The sequence below is a fragment of the Callorhinus ursinus genome, unplaced genomic scaffold (genome assembly GCF_003265705.2).
Source record: "Callorhinus ursinus isolate GAN/ISIS: 27379988/994484 unplaced genomic scaffold, GSC_fseal_2.0 scaffold34, whole genome shotgun sequence".
Taxonomy (NCBI): domain Eukaryota; kingdom Metazoa; phylum Chordata; class Mammalia; order Carnivora; family Otariidae; genus Callorhinus; species Callorhinus ursinus.
This window is the reverse complement of record NW_027397096.1, coordinates 6,767,274-6,783,612: the sequence shown is the minus strand read 5'-3', so window position 1 is coordinate 6,783,612 and position 16,339 is coordinate 6,767,274. Positions and strand designations below refer to the sequence as shown.

Here is a 16,339-nt window from a genome sequence, read left to right as displayed (position 1 = left end):
CCCCACTGCATAGCATGCCTGCACATGCATTCACAGCTCACCTGTTTTGTTGAGAGCCTGGCTGAGTGAGCAGCTGTGGTTTCCCACTACTGGCACTTAGGGACGGGAAGGCTGAGGGGTGATTTTGCTACCCTCTAAAGTGCTTTCGTGGAGAAGCCATATCGGGGAGCCAGAATTCCTGTCCCCTTCTGAACTAAGGAGAAGGGGCTAGGGGTCTGGGACTCAGAGGGAAGGAATGTAATTCACAGGGCAATTAGAATCAGAGATGTTTGGTGATTAGATGTTTGCCTGGCCTTAAAGATGGATCAATCAGATAAAAATTTATCTTTGTGGGGTGCCTGGGTGGTGCGGTTAAGTGTCCGGCTCTTGTTTTGTTTTTTGTTTTTGTTTTTTAAGATTTTATTTACTTATTTGACAGAGAGAGAGAGATACAAGTAGGCAGATAGGCAGGCAGGCAGAGGGAGAGGAAGAAGCAGGCTCCCCATGGAGCAGGGAGCCCAATGAGGGGTTCAATCCCAGGACCCTGGGATCATGACCAGAGCCGAAGGCAGTCGCTTAACCAACTGAGCCACCCAGGCGCCCCCGACTCTTGTTTTGGCTCAGGTCATGATCTCAGGGTCATGGGATCAAGCCCTGCATCGGGTTCCATGCTCAGCATGGAGTCTGCTTGAGATTCTTTCTCCCTCACCCACTTCCCACTCCCCCCCACCCCCTAGCTCATGCTCTCTCTCCCTCTAAAATAAATAAATAGTTTTTAAAAATTATCTTTACTAACAACCCTTATTCTGGAGAGACCCTCCAATTTAGATTCTTATGTGTAGTTAAGGGAGGGACAAAAGTTTCTCTTGAGCGCACAGGGTCTCAATTGCCTTCAGCTCAAAATAATCCACATGCCAAAGTGGCACATTGTGGGGGGAGGGGCCTGCCCAAACCCCTTCAGCTCTATCCGTTTAAGGAAAATGGGCTTACAGCAAAGCAGCAACCATCCGAATGGGTGACTGGGGACAGTAAGTGTTTCCATTTCTTGAATATACTCTGAGAAGAATTGAGTGCTATTTTTGTCTTGGGTGGTTTAGACATTTGGTGGCCTTGAGGTAAGAAGCTAAACTACATGATAAAGAGATATAGATAGATAGATAGGTAGATAGATGATAGATAGATAGATATAACAGAATATTACTCAGTCATAAAAAAGAATGAAATCTTACCATTTGCAACAGTATGGAGGGCATAATGCTAAGTGAAATAAGTCAGTCAGAGAAAGACAAATATATGATTTCATGCATAGGTGGAATTTAAGAAACAACAAAAATGAACAAAGAAAAAAAGAGACAAACCATAAAACAGACTCTTAAATACAGAGAACAAATTGACAGTTACCAGAGGAGAGTATGTGGTGACCCAACCAGGTGGAGGCTGGCTGCGTGGGAATCTGAGGCAGAACAAAGGAGACAGAAGTTTATTGAGTAATACAAGGGAGCTGAGCAGGACAGCGAGGGAGAGACCATCTGCCAGGGGGCAGCGTTGAGGACTGTAGTTAAGGGGGAACGTGAGGAGGTATGGGAATGAATGGTATTTTCCTTTTTTGGTATCTGTGTGCAGGTATAAGTACCCCTTTGGTATGCTAGGGCTTATGGCTATTTTTTTTTAATTTATTTATTTATTTGAGGGAGGGAGGCAGAGGGAGAGAATCTTCAAACAGACTCCCTGCTGAGCATGGAGCCCAACTCAGGGCTTAATCCCATGACCTTGAGATCATGACCAGAACCAAAACTAGGAGTGGAACGTTTAACCAACCGAGCCACCCCGGCACCCTAGGCTTATGGCTATTTTGAAGTGGGTCTCCTAACGGACCTGTCTGTGCTCGGCCCAGTGGTCACTGTGGCCCTTCTACCTCACTCAGCTTCCAGTGCTCACGTCGGTTGCCTAAAAGCAACTTCTAAAGGGAAGTGGGTGGGGGCATGGGTGAAATAGGTGATGGGGATTAAGAGTACACGTGTCATGATGAGCACTGAGTATTATATGGAATTGTTGAATCACTATATTGCACACTTGGAATATATGTTTATTATACTGGAATTTAAAAAAATGAAGAAGAAGAAGGAAAATAAGAAGCTAAACCACATGATCTCTTGTGGCCTCTTTCAGGTGTCGGGGAGAAAGAAATTTTCCTCTGTTCAGAATTCTTCTAGCTGGAGTAAGAATTAAATTTACACAAGACAAATTAACAGGAGAAAATCGAATTTACTTTCCTGTGCCTGGGGAATCCACACAGACATGAAGTTCCAAAGACAGGCAACACGATGTACAGGTGTCATTTTCATGTGTATGTCTTCGTGAGAAGGGTTGGGGTCTGGGGATGCAAAATGAAGGAAGGCCATCAGCCTGAAAGTGAGAGGAGATGCTTGGAACACAGAAATCGCCCTGTTTCGCAGACCAGTTTCTTAGGTAAAAAGAAATCTGTTAATAGCTCTCTTCCTGGTACAGACTCTCCTTTCCGATGTAAATTTAGACAGTTGAGGGGGAGGTAAAGAACTTTTCTGAATCTGCTGGGTTTGGATTGCTTCTAACTCAAAATAATCTTCATGCCAAAGTGGCCCGTCTTGGGGTGGCCTGCTCTAGGCCTTGACACAGGTCTAGGATTTTATGACTCTTGTAGGAGAAATATAAAAGAAAACATTAACCTTGGGGAGTTTGTAACACAAGTAGGAAAGAGTGAAGAGGAGTAGAATTTGTCATCCCAAAATATGCCTCTTTGGCATAAGGATTAATTTAGGCTGATTATTTTTAAGTAATAGACACAGGAGAAGCTCTGAAAACCGACTAAAATCGCCCTTTTGTAAAAGAAACATACATTTTTAAGGGAAATCTCCATTTGTTTTGGGGGTTTTGTTGTTGTTTTGTTTTGTTTTTTGGCTGGGGACAATATACTTTATTGACAATACATGACGAGGTAGGGCTCCCCAAGTCCCTCCCCTTCTTCAGGGGGTCTGGGATGGAAACTGTGTAGAGGTCAGGAGATTCTCAGTGTGTCAGGGGAGGAGTTGGGGCAAAGAATCCCCAGCAGGGTCTCTCTCTTCCTCTTGCTCTCCCTGGGGCTGGTGGTCCAAGGAGCTCTTACTCCTTAGAGGCCATGTGGCCCATAGGGTCCACTTCTTGGCTGCTGGAGCCAAATTCATTCTCATACCAGGAAATGAGCTCGACACAGTGGTCACTGAGGGCAGTGCCAGCCCCAGCACCGAAGGTGGAAGAGTGGATGTCACTGTTAAAGTCGCAGGAGACAACCTGGTTCTCACTGTAGCCCAGAATGCCCTTGAGGGGGCCCTCTGATGCCTGCTTCACCCTCATATTTGGCAGCTTTCTCCAAGCAGCAGTTCAGATCCATGACTGACACATTGCGGGTGGGGACATGGAAGTCCATGCTAGTGAGCTTCCCATTCAGCTCAGGGATGACCTTACCTACAGCTTTGGTGGAAGAAGTAGAAGCAGGAATGATATTCTGGGCAGACCCTTGGACATCATCCCCCAACTTCCCACAGGAGTCATCCGTGGTCTTCTGGGTAGCAGTGATGGCACAGACTGTGGTCAGGAGTCCCTCCATGATGCCAAAGTTGTCATGGATGACCTTGGCCAGAGAGGCCAAGCAGTTGGTGGTGCAGGAGACATTACTGACAATCTTAAGGGTGTTGTCATACTTCTCATGGTTCATGCCTGTCAGAGCATGGAAATCAGCAGATGGGGCAGAAATGATGACCCTCTTGGCCCCACCTTTCAAGTGAGCCGCAGCCTTCTCCATGGTGGTGAGGACCCCAGTGGACTCCACAACATACTCAGCACCAGCATCACCCCATCTGATGTTGGCAGGATCTGGCTCCTGGAAGATGGAGATGGACTTTCTGTTAATAAGTATCCTGCTCTCAGCCTTGACTATGCCATTGAATTTGCCATGGGTGGAATCACACTGCAACATGTAGATCATGTAATTGAGGTCAATGAAAGGGTCATTTATGGTGACAACATCCACTTTGTCAGAGTTGGGGTGCCTGGGTGGCTCAGTCAGTTAAGTGTCTGACTTGATCTCACTTCAGGTCTTGATCTCAGGGTTGTGAGTTCAAAGCCCGCATTGAGCTCCACACCCAACTTAAAAAAAAAAATTCATTTTGCCAGAATCAAAAGCAGCCCTGGTGACCAGGCACCCAATATGACCAAATCTTTTTACTCCAACCTTTACCATCCTGTCTCTGGGACATGGCTGTCACTGCTGTCAAATGGGGAGGAACAGAGACCCAGGAAATCTCCATTTGTAAGGGTGTCCTCTCTGTCTCAGGAAGAGAAGATGATTCTAAATCTATAGAAACTCTTATCAATGGGGAAGGCACCAGCTTAAATTTGCATAACATACCCTTGTTTACCGTGCTTTTCTGGGTAACCTTCCATAAGTGGTCTGGCTCCTGCACCCTCCAACACATTTCTTTTGTCTTTTTTTTTTTTAAAGATTTTACTTATTTATTGGAGAGAGAACATGAGCAGGGGGAGGGGCAGAGGGACAAGCAGACTCCCCACTGAGTGGGGAGCCTGATGCCCAGGACCCTGAGACCATGATCTGAGCAGAAGTCAGAGCCTTAACCAACTGAGCCGCCCAGGCGCTCCTCATTTCTTTTGTCTTTAGCTGGAAGTGTTATTTAAGGTGGTGGTCTGGGCCATTTCAGGGAGCTACTCAGTTTTCCTGGGTGTCTCCCATGTGTACAGGAGGCATACACGTTATTAAACTTCTGTTTGTTTTTCTCCTGTTAATCTTTTTAATATATGGGGGTCTCAAGCAAGAATCTAGAAGGGTAGAGGAAAAATTATCTTTCCTCTCTTATAAGACCAAAACAAACAAATGGTGTAAATGCCCCGATTAACCACCCACTACTCAGTTGCAGGGAGGACAGGATAGTACTAAGGCTGGGCCAGTGCCTTGACTAACAACCTCTCACCCATCATTCTAGCAACTCCTGCCATCCCAATGCCCCTTGAAGTCTCCCTGGACCGACCTGAGATAAATACTCAGTGTTCTTACTTGCAAGCAATCAAAACTGATCACCCCATGTAGAAAGGGGACTTGTTGAAATGACAGGAGGTGCCCACAGAATCATCAGGAGACGCAAGACCCAGATTAGGAAATGGGCAGGTACCAAAGGGCTCCAGGGGCTGGGTGCAATGGCCCTGAAATGATCGTGACCCTCCCTTCAACTTTACCTTTCCTTCCATATTCAGAGTTGTGGGTAGGAACTCACCCCATCTGTCTCCAGTGTGGGAGGTGAGGCATAGGCAGTACCCTTCCTTCTGATACATCTGCATGCAAGGGGGTTTCCTCAACAAAGGTAAGAGGGGTAGTTACTGGACTGCTCCTCAGAATTCACGCACCCTACATATGGCCTCTCTCCATTCAGTCTCAATGCCAAGCTGCAGCAAGGGTTTCCAAATTGAAGACTAAACCCGATGATTAGAGAGGAGCCAGCTGGTCAGAAATGGTGCTGAGGGATGGGGCACCTGGGTGGCTCAGTCAGTTAAGCATCTGCTTTGGCTCAGCTCATGATCTTGCGGTCCTGGGATCGAGCCCTGCCATCGGGCTCTCTGCTCCCCCTCACTCTCCCTCTATGCTCTCTCTGGCTCTTGCGCTCTCTCTCTCTCTCTCTCTCTCTCTCTCTCTCTCTCTCTCTCCCAAATAAATAAATAAAATCTTAAAAAAAAGAAATGGTGCTGAAGGTAATAAGGAGGAAAGAGGCTTCCTACTGGCCAGTGGGTGCAAGCGAAGGAGTGAACATTTGTTAAGCACCTACTGTATACCAGGCACTAATTAGGCATCTTACATGCCTATCTCCTTTCATCTTCTCACCAACCCTATAAAGTCAGTATGATTATGTTTGTAAGAAAGAAAATAGAAGGGTAAGTCAACCTACCTGAGCTCTTGCAACTCATTTAAGTGGTAAGGCCCTTCAAGATCCTTCTGGCTGGACTAAGAATCATTTGACATGAGACAGATTAACAGGGAAAAAATCAAATTTCATTTCATATTTAGCGGAAGTCCACACAGACATGTAAATTCCAAAGACAGTCAAGCGAAATGAGGTATATATGTCCTTCTGAACTGAGGAGAAGGGGGTAGGAGTCTAGGAATTTACAGGGAAGGAATGAAATTCACAGGAAGATGAAAAAGAGTACACGTTCGGTAAACAAATGTTGGGGCCGCTCAGGAACACTGGGGCATGGAGGATTTTGATCAAACCGGCCTTGCCAGGCTCCTCCCTGTCTCCCATACCCAGTTCATATCATAATGTATCTACCTGTGTTGACAGCTCTCTTCCGGGCAGATCCTCTATCTAAATTCATTTTAGGCAGTTGAGGGGAAGTCAAGAGCTTTTCCCGAATCTGCTGGGCCAGAAGTCAAGCCCAGTACATACGATGGGTGACAGAATGTGGGGAGGAGCCCAACTTTTCCTCCAGACTAAGCCAAATCCCAGTGCTTGGGGCAGGAGGAGTCTAGGCAGAGCTAGAGACATCAAGACCCTCTCAGATCCCTGAGCATAGTCAACTCTCAGAAGGCAGTAGATAGACTGGAATCCTCACTCAGTTCTTTAGTCGGCTGGGTTGACAGTTCCCTAGGACAACTGTGGGCTGGAAGAGGCTTGTGTCACCAGCCAGCATTTGTCCAAACCCTAATGGGGTTGGGGGAATGCCCAAACCTATCTTAGTATGCTTGTCCTGAATCCCCAGGACAGCAGGAACCTAGCAGAGAAGCCCAGGTCTGAGCAAACAGCCCCCAGATGGCCTTCAGTGCCCAGGCAACCCACTTCTAGTTACTCACCCAAGGAGCAGCCTCTCCATCCCCGTAGAGAGCCCAAGGCTGGTGGTACAGAATCCCACAAGAGACAGCTATGGAGAGAATGGGGGAGGGCTTGAGTGCCTCCCAAGTGGAGCAGATCAACCCCAGATCATTTCATAGAAGGCTGCGTTAGGACCTGCTCACAACCTAAATCTGAGCAGGTGTACTTCAAGAAGCCGTCACTGGGCGTCACCTTTGCTTCCTAGGTGTGTGCCCTCATCTGTGAGCTAATGCTGGGGCATGGTGGAAAGAGAAATTCCTTCTTTGAAACTCAGTTTACAGGCCTGACACCTTCTGTGTCTTCTATGAACCCCACAACGTCCTCACCCTTTTTATGCTGTTCCTCCGGGCTGACCTGGATGGCACCACCCGCCATGGAGTGGCTCCCTGGCCCCTCTCTCCTTGCTAGCTTGGAGCAGATGCCAGCCGCTGGAGAAGATCACAGGGCGAGAGTGGCCTTGCTGTTGGTTTGTGATCACAGACCATGAGCAGGCATTCATTGCGGGTGAGCCATCTGTCCACAGGGATCCAAGTCTCACTCTTCTATTCCCTTAGACAGTGACTTCATATCGTCAACCCCCCCACATGCCTCTTGCACTCTCACTGGCTTCCTTCCAAAAGAAAAAGAAAAAGGTACTGACTTCCTCATCCTTTCACCATGGCATCTCTATGCTTGCCAGTGTTCGTACACACCCTCTCTTCTTCCACTTCTGCGCTGAACCCAACCCTCCCTCCCTCCCACCTTCTCAAGATCCTGGATGCTTTGCCTTTTTCTACCTCCTTCTGACTCACTATCTCGGTCTATCCTGCCGAATTCCCATCAGCAAACAATTGAGCTCATCTCAGATCTCTCTCTCTGCGTACCAAGTGACTCTGGCTACCTCAGCCCGTCTCTGTTCCCTTTCAGCACTAAATTTCTCCTTCTGTCTCAACACCATCTGAAAAGATGTCTTTACTGACTATCTCCATTCGCTCTTCTACCTGCTCAAATCTGCCTGATGCTCGCCTTGCTCCAGAGAGTTGACTTCTCAAGGTCACTATGATCGCCATGTCTCCAAATGCAGTGGATGTCCATGTCTCCTTTTAACACTCTCCCCAGGATGGTGCACAGTGGACCAGACCACTCTCTCTCCTCTCGGGTTCCACAGCCCCACCCTCTTCTGATTTCTCAGATTTCTCCTCCTTGGTGTGTCCATGCTCCATCATCTGATTCTAAATACTATAATTTCTTTAACCCTGATTCTGAAAAGTCTTCTCTCTTCCATTTTACCCCATGTTTCTAGGTGATCACACCCATTCCCGCTGATTTATATATTTATCACCTTTTATGCTAACGATGGCCAAATTTCTATCTTTGGTCCAGTCCTTTCTATTTGGCATCTCTGTTTGCAGGTTTCCATTGGTATTGAAAACTTAACATGTCCAGAATGGAATTCCCAATCTTCACCTCTCCCAAAACACCTGCCCTCCTTCCTCCAGTCTTCTCCAGCTCTGCAGCTGGTACCACTGTCCACCACACCGCTCAAGCCCCAAACCGGGGAAGCATCACTACTTCCTCACTGCTCATATCCATCCCGTTAGCAAAGAGTATTGATTCTATCTCAGGTTCACTTCAGATCACTGCTTCCCATCTTCTGTACCACCCACACTCATGAGAGCCACCGTCATCTCTCTACTAAAGCCATACACAATATTTCTAGCTAATCTTCCCATTGGCACACGCTTCAGTCTATTCTTGACATAGCAGCAGCAGTGATGGAAAAGTTCTGTATCTTAATCTGGATATATATACGTAAAACTTTGATGGGGCGTGTTCAGATTTGTACACTTCACTGTAGGATAAACCTCAACCAGAAAAATAAAAAATGAACAGGATGTCAATCCCCCAGTTAAAACCCTTCAGTGGCTTCACACTGTCTTTGGAATAAAATCAACCCTGCAGGACTTGGCCCCAGCCTTTTCCTCCAACCTCAACTCCTACTGTACTTCTCCCTTGCTTGCCAGAACCCAGCTGCCGTGACTTTCATTAATTTTCTCTAACAGGCTAAAGCTTTCCTGCCTGCCTCAGGACCTTTGCTCAGGCTGTTCCCTCAGCCTAGAATCCTTCGCTATGCTTAGCACCTTTCTTCCTTCACATCACCTACCCAGGCTTACCCAGACCACCACGTCTAAAATATATCAGCCCATTTATTCTTCCTGCTTCTACATTACTGTATTTTTATAATGCTACTATTGTATTTTTATAATACTACAATGTTTTTCCACACTTGGGACCAGCTTCCACATTTGACAGACCCTCATTACACCCATGTTATTATGCTAAGTGCTAAGTGCTATATAGATAACCAACAACATGAGTCTTCTACTCAAAGAACGACAAAAAAAATCCTTTTTTATTGTTGTTGTTCTTTTAAATCTAAGTAGATGTGCTTTAAAAAAAAAAAAAAATCATCAGTGTATTCCAGTGCAGCAGTCTCCACCCTGGGGCTGAAGATGGAAGAGATGAGAGATCGTGAGTACACAGTGTGATGGGTGGCATTATGTCCTCCAAAAAGACAATAGGTAAGTTCAAACGGGAGAAGCATGCCTCAGAAAAATTTTAAAGCCATAAACAACAAGCATAACAAAATGCCTTTCTTATTTATTTTTTTACAAATTAAGTCAGAGGCTAAAAACACAGGATCCAGAGACCAGGCGTGTAGCACCAAGACTCCCGTTGCAATAGGTATCTATCAGACACCTCGTCTTCCAACTCAGTCCTCTGATCCATCTGATTATTTTTGACAAGTGCAATCATTTCAACAACAGAGCCATTCAGAACACTTCATTTATACAAAAGCTCTTCCAAGAGGATCTCTGCTTAACTGCTCCAAGGATCTCTCTGCCGGTGACAGCTCTTCTGTGGTTGTAGAAGGACAGTCTGACCGCCTCCAGGCTAACCCGTTCCAGCAGCCAATCCTCCAGAGAGCCCAGTGCATCCAAGATCCAAGAGCATCCACTGAAGTCTGGGTGAGTCTGGGAAAGAAACGGCACAAGGGTAAAACAGTGAAGTGAAGGCTTGTGAAAGTAAGCAACTTATGGTCTAACCCAGCACCCATGTCTTCCACAGACTGGTGCACACGTGGAGCCACACGACCCACCTGGAAGTACAATGGTAGGAATGTGATGAAAGAAATTAGGCCATTGTACCTATCAACTGTCTGAGGAAGATCAGGGAGGGGGAATGTGTAGCCGGTGAGAAAAATCACCCTTATCTGTGGAATACAGACTAACTCTGGTCACTTAAATTTCGTGCCTCGACTTTTCCCAACAGAAGTGGAGTTAACATCCAACACCTTTGGAAGATGGAAAATATAATTTTAGAGTAGACACGCACACTCTATATTTCACAGTAGTGAGCATTTTTTTTTAAACACTTCTCAGTTTGCAGCCTTACATCCCTGCACCAACATGATCTCCAGCCACGCTGGGAAAACTCACTCTTCCTCGGATGTGTCCCTATCGTTTCCAGTATCCACACCACTGTCGCTCTGTCACCCCTACCTACCATGTCCATACCCAACCCCACCTTTCAAATCCTATCCACCCTTGAAGGCTCTTCCCCAGGTGCCCCCTCCTGCTTATCTGTGTTCCACACAACCTCCCACTGAGGACAAGGGCTCTTTGCGTTCTCAGAACCTGTATCACAAGCTGCCTTATGTCATTAACAACCTCGTCTAAAGTTAGAGAGGCAGCCGGACTAGACAGAATAACGCTGCCCTGAGAATCGCCCACCCAGGGCTTTAACCCTAGCTCTGTGCGGGTATGAGATGTCATGTAAGCAAGTAGTGGTCTCACACTGGACCTCCGTTTCTCTTTTGTAAAAGGAAAGGCTTGAAGCAGGATTTGAAAAGCTCCTCCTGGTTCTAATAATTTAGGACTATTTCCTCAATGCCCCCATCCTGCAGGACTGGGAGCCCCTTTATGATAGAGACCACATCGTTTTCATCTGAGCTTCCCCAGGAGACCTGGCTTGCATGGAGACATTCACTACGTTTATCCAGCCAGCATCTCGTTTTATCCTCACAGCGCCACAGGGGGCTGACCCAAGGCACAGCCCTGACCGTTGGGAGGCTTGCAGAAGCAGAGTGGCCTGCCAGACCCATGCAGTAAAAGGACAGGCCAACGACAATTGATTAGAGGGCAAAGCGTAGTCCAAGCACTCCTACAGAGAGCCTTTCCAGAAAATGCAGTGGTGGTTCTCAACTGGGGGCAATGTCTCCGGGCATTTTCAGGTGGGAGGGAGGCTGCTACTGGCATCCACGGGACAGAGGCCAGAGATGCTGTCCCGTATCCTACGATGCTCAGGACAGCCCCCCAACAAAGAATTAAGCAGTCCCAAAACATCAATAGTGCTGTGGTTGAGAAACCCTGCTCTAGATCACATACCTTCGTTCCTTTCTCCTATCTTTCCTTAATCCCATTTTCCCCTTCTTCTCACAGGATAAACAACAGATTCCAAATGATACCACTGGAATACAGGGGGTTTGGGTAAAATCACACATGAACACTCAGCCTTGCTTCATTGTCATGAAGAAAATCCAAAATCAAGCCTTAGTCCATCTGTTGTAAAATCTCCTTATTCTGTTCCCCATAGCTTCTTTTGAAGGGGAAGACTTTTCTGAGTTTGTTCTCTGCAATTTTACACTATGGGGTGAGGCTGGGTGGGCAGGAGGAAGGAATGAAAGCCCACCCTTTTTAGGTACATTCTAAGTACAGAGCACCATTTAGTGAAAACCTGATATATGTCACTCTTCAAAGAATAAGACCAGACTAGGTGGTGAATCCCCTCTCTATAAGAGGGCATTTAAGAATCAATTTATAGATTGCCTGTCAACAGATACAAGAGAGACACTGGGAGCTCAGGTGTTCAGAGTTGCTGCCAACAGGAAGCAAGCCAAGCGGGAAAAGATAGCAACCATTAGCAGATCCAGTTTATAGAAGCTGTGTGCACACAACCTTTCAGGAACTCGAGGTGTGAAGAAGCGCTCCCTTATGAGAAAAAGCCACAGTCGAAAAAACACACTCAGGGCCTCTAACATGATAACCTGCCTCGGCCATTCTAGGTTTCCACAAAGAGAGCCCCAACTCACTTGCTTTACGATTTTCCCCATGTAACTAAAATAGGCCTCCTTCTTCCTCCTCTTCTGCCTCAAGGCTGAGTTGGCCTGCTCATATTTCTCTTTGGCTGGGATATAAAGTGTAGTCCTCCTCTTAGGGAATCTCAGGCCACGTAAGCAAATGTAGTACATGTGGAAGCCTTAATCCTTACTCTTCTAGGTTATAGCAGTGGCTGTAGGCAAGCGAACAACCCTATCCCCCCCCCGCCCTCCGGAAGAGGTTTTATAGGGAGAGCTGGAAGGCCCTTTCCTAATAAAATCAGTGATTAGTGATTGCACCTGCTGGAGACGAATACTCTCAGAATACTTAAGAAATAGTAGGTGTAGAGTCTAAAGCAGGCTTACGGTACATTCCAGAAAGGGGCTTGAGGTGGGAAACTCAAAATGTTAAGCTTTCCTCTGCTCTAGCCCATGTGATAGTGAAGATGACCACTTTGATGTAAAGGCTATTAATTTACTAGGCAACACTGATCTCCAAAGCTATTCCTTTTACGTGTTGGAGTAACTCCAGGTGTTCTTATTATAGTGGGTTCTTGGCCACAAAAATTTCAATTCAAAAGGACTTGGGGGGGGGGCGGAGGAAGATGGTGGAGGAGTAGGAAACCTGGATTTCGTCTGGTCGCAGGAATTCAGCTGAATAGGGATCAAACCATTCTGAAAACCTACGAACTCAACAGGAGATCAAAGAAGAGAGTAGCAACAACTCTCTTAACAGAGAAACAACCACTTACTGGAAGGTAGGACGTGCGGAGAAGTGAATCCGAGGCGATATTCGGGAGGATAGACTGTGAGGGAGGGGGCCTTTGTCGGCCGCTTCTGGCAAGTGATAGAGCCGCGGAGCACAAAATCGGACCTTTTAGAAGTTGGCTCCGCTGAGGGACGTCGCTCCAGTGGCTAAGCGGGGGGTGGAATCCTCCCGGGACAGTGTGGTCTCAGGACCCTCGGGGTCACAGAAAGACCGGGGGTGCCTGAGTGCAGCAGAGATCCCAGGTATCAGAGATGGGGAAGCTGGCTGCAGAGACGGAGCCGAGGGGCGGGCTCTCAGCTCGGGGTTGCCATACACCATGATCCACGGCCCAGTCGGGCCACTGCTCCTCCAGGAGGGACCCAACAAGCGGCAGAGCGGGGGAGACTCCCCTTCCTCCCCCAGGAGGAGTGGCACGGGAGCGCACCGCAGGGACCTGCTGGGTTTGGAGACTCCACACGGGGTCGGGTGCCAGAGATAGAAACGCTAGGTCACAGGCCGGGTGAGCACGGAGTGCGGCCGGAGACCAGGGAGACGGGAGTGACTGCTTTTCTCTGGGGGCGCACTGAGGAGCAGGGCCCCGAGTTCTCGGCTCCTCCGGGCAGAGAGTGGGAGGCCACCATTTTCACCCTGGTCCTCCAAAGCTGTGCCGAGAGCTTGCAGGGAACAAAAGCTCCCGAGAGCAAACCCGAGCAGCTTGCTTAGCCCGGACCAACAAGGGCGGGGCAATTCCGCCTCCGGCAAAGACATTTTGGGAACCACGGCAACAGGCCCTTCCCCCAGAAGAACAGCATGAACAGCCAGCAAGCCAAGACCAAGTTTACCGATCAAGGAGAATGGGAGAACTCCAGTGCTAGAGGAATACTGCACATAGAATTCATGGCTTTTTTTTTTACCATGATTCATTAGTTTTTCAAAGTTAATTTTTTTATTGAATTTTTTTAATTTTTCTTTTTCCCTTTTTCAACCAACATCTTATCAATCCCTTTTTTAAAAAAACATTTTTTATTTTTCATTTTTAGAGTCATATTTTATCCCTTCATAGTAGTTACCCTTATTTTTGGCATATATATATAAGTTCTCTTTAAAATTTTGAGATAGTTTCTTCTAACAGATCAAAATATACCCTAAATCACTAGTGTATGGCTTTGTTCTAGTCTCCTCCTGATCACATTCTCTCCCTTTTTTCTTTTTCTTTTTTTTAAATCTTCTTTCTTTTTTCAAACAACTTCTTATCAATTCCTTTTATAAAATCTTTTCTAATTTTCATCTTTACAGTCATCTTCCATCCCTTCATTGTATCAACCCTTATTTAGTACATATATAAGTCTCTCTTCCTTTAAAATTTTAGGAGGCACTTTTTTCTAACAGACCAAAATACACCCAAAATCTAGTGTGTGGCACTGATCTATGCACTAGCCTGATCATATTTGATCATATTCTGTTTTTTTTGTATTGTTCTGTTTTTGTTTTTATCTTTTTCTCTTTTTTTTCTCTTTTCTTTCTTTCCCTTTCTTTTCCCCTGGTTTCAGGTCTTTTCTGATTTGTATAGAGTATATTTGATGGGGACGTTGTTAACCTGTTAGCATTTTGTTCTCTCATTCATCTATTCTCCTCTGGACAAAATGACAAGATGAAAAAAACTTCACCAAAGAGAACAAGAGGTAGTACCGTCAGCCAGGGACCTAGTCAATATGGACATTAGTACGATGTCGGACCTAGAGATCAGAATCATGACTTTAAAGATACTAGCTGGGCTTGATAAAAGCATGAAAGTTATTAGAGAAACCCTTTCTGGAGAAATAAAAGAACTAAAATCTAACCAAGTCGAAATCAAAAAGGCTATTGATGAGGTGCAATCAAAAATGGGGGCACTAACTGCTAGGATAAATGAGGCAGAAGAGAGAATCAGCGATATAGAAGACCAAATGATGGAAAATAAAGAGGCTGAGAAAAAGAGAGAGAAACAACTACAGGATCACGAGGGCAGAATTCGAGAGATAAGTGATACGATAAGACGAAACAACATTAGAATAATTGGGATCCCAGAAGAAGAAGAAGAGAGAGAGAGGGGGGCAGAAGGTATATTGGAGCAAATTATAGCAGAAAACTTCCCTAATGTGAGGAAGGAAACAGGCATTAAAATCCAGGAGGCACAGAGAACCCCTCTGAAAATCAATAATAATAGGTCAACACCCCAAAATCTAATAGTAAAACTTACGAGTCTCAGAGACAAAGAGAAAATCCTGAAAAGAGCTCGGGAGAAGAGATATGTAACCTACAATGGTAGAAATATTAGATTGGCAACAGATCTATCCACAGAGACGTGGCAGGCCAGAAAGGACTGGCAAGATATCTTCAGAGTACTAAACAAGAAAAATATGCAGCCAAGAATACTATATCCAGCTAGGCTGTCATTGAAAATAGAAGGAGAGATAAAAAGCTTCCAGGACAAACAAAAACTAAAGGAATTTGCAAACACGAAACCAGCCCTCCAAGAAATATTGAGAGGGGTCCTCTAAGCAAAGAGAGAACCTAAAAGCAGCAAAGAGCAGAAACGAACACAGACAACAGACAGTTAACAGTCACCTTACAGGTAATACAATGGCACTAAATTCATACCTTTCAATAGTTACCCTGAATGTAAATGGGCTCAATGCCCCAATCAAAAGACACAGGCTATCAGATTGGATTAAAAAACAAGACCCATCCATATGCTGTCTGCAAGAGACTCATTTTAGACGCAAAGACACCCCCAGATTGAAAGTGAGGGGGTGGAAAACCATTTACCATGCTAATGGACACCAAAAGAAAGCTGGGGTGGCAATCCTTATATCAGACAAATTAGATTTTAAACCCAAGACTGTAATAAGAGATGAGGAAGGACACTATATCCTACTGAAAGGGTCTATCCAACAAGAAGATCTAACAATTGTAAATATCTATGCCCCTAACATGGGAGCAGCCAATTATATAAGGCAATTAATCACAAAAGCGAAGAAACACATTGACAATAATACAATAATAGTGGGGGACTTGAACACCCCCTGACTGAAATGGACAGATCATCTAAGCAAAAGATCAACAAGGAAATAAAGACTTTAAATGACACACTGGACCAAATGGACTTCACAGACATATTCAGAACATTCCATCCCAAAGCAACGGAATACACATTCTTCTCTAGTGCCCATGGAACATTCTCCAGAATTGATCACATCCTAGGTCACAAATCAGGTCTCAATCGGTACCAAAAGATTGGGATCATTCCCTGCATATTTTCAGACCACAATGCTTTGAAAGTAGAACTCAACCACAAGAGGAAAGTCGGAAAGAACTCAAATACATGGAGGCTAAAGAGCATCCTACTAAAGAATGAATGGGTCAACCAAGAAATTAAAGAAGAATTAAAAAAATTCATGGAAACCAATGAAAATGAAAACACAACTGTTCAAAATCTTTGGGATACAGCAAAGGCAGTCCTGAGAGGAAAGTATATAGCAATACAAGCCTTTCTCAAGAAACAAGAAAGGTCTCAAATACACAACCTAACCCTGCACCTAAAGG

The 16,339-nt window shown here is 45.7% G+C and overlaps 1 protein-coding gene and 1 pseudogene across 3 annotated transcripts in view; both read right to left on the bottom strand.

Moving 5' to 3' along the window:
• Positions 1-3,117: 3,117 nt before the first annotated feature.
• Positions 3,118-4,234, bottom strand: LOC112808372 (glyceraldehyde-3-phosphate dehydrogenase-like; annotated as a pseudogene).
• A 5,017-nt stretch (positions 4,235-9,251) lies between these two features.
• H2BN1 (H2B.N variant histone 1) overlaps positions 9,252-16,339 on the bottom strand; it is a 21,867-nt gene continuing 14,779 nt past the window's right edge. The window contains exons 1-2 of one of the 3 annotated variants that reach the window (XM_073879421.1): positions 12,001-12,159; positions 9,252-9,883 (exon numbers count right to left, since the gene is read on the bottom strand). In XM_073879421.1, coding sequence (XP_073735522.1) covers positions 9,683-9,883; positions 12,001-12,159 — 360 coding nt within the window. In that variant the 3' untranslated portion in view covers positions 9,252-9,682. Of the gene's footprint in view, positions 9,884-12,000; positions 12,160-16,339 lie in introns of those variants that run through there. The other 2 variants (XR_012374428.1, XR_012374427.1) reach the window with 2 other exon arrangements.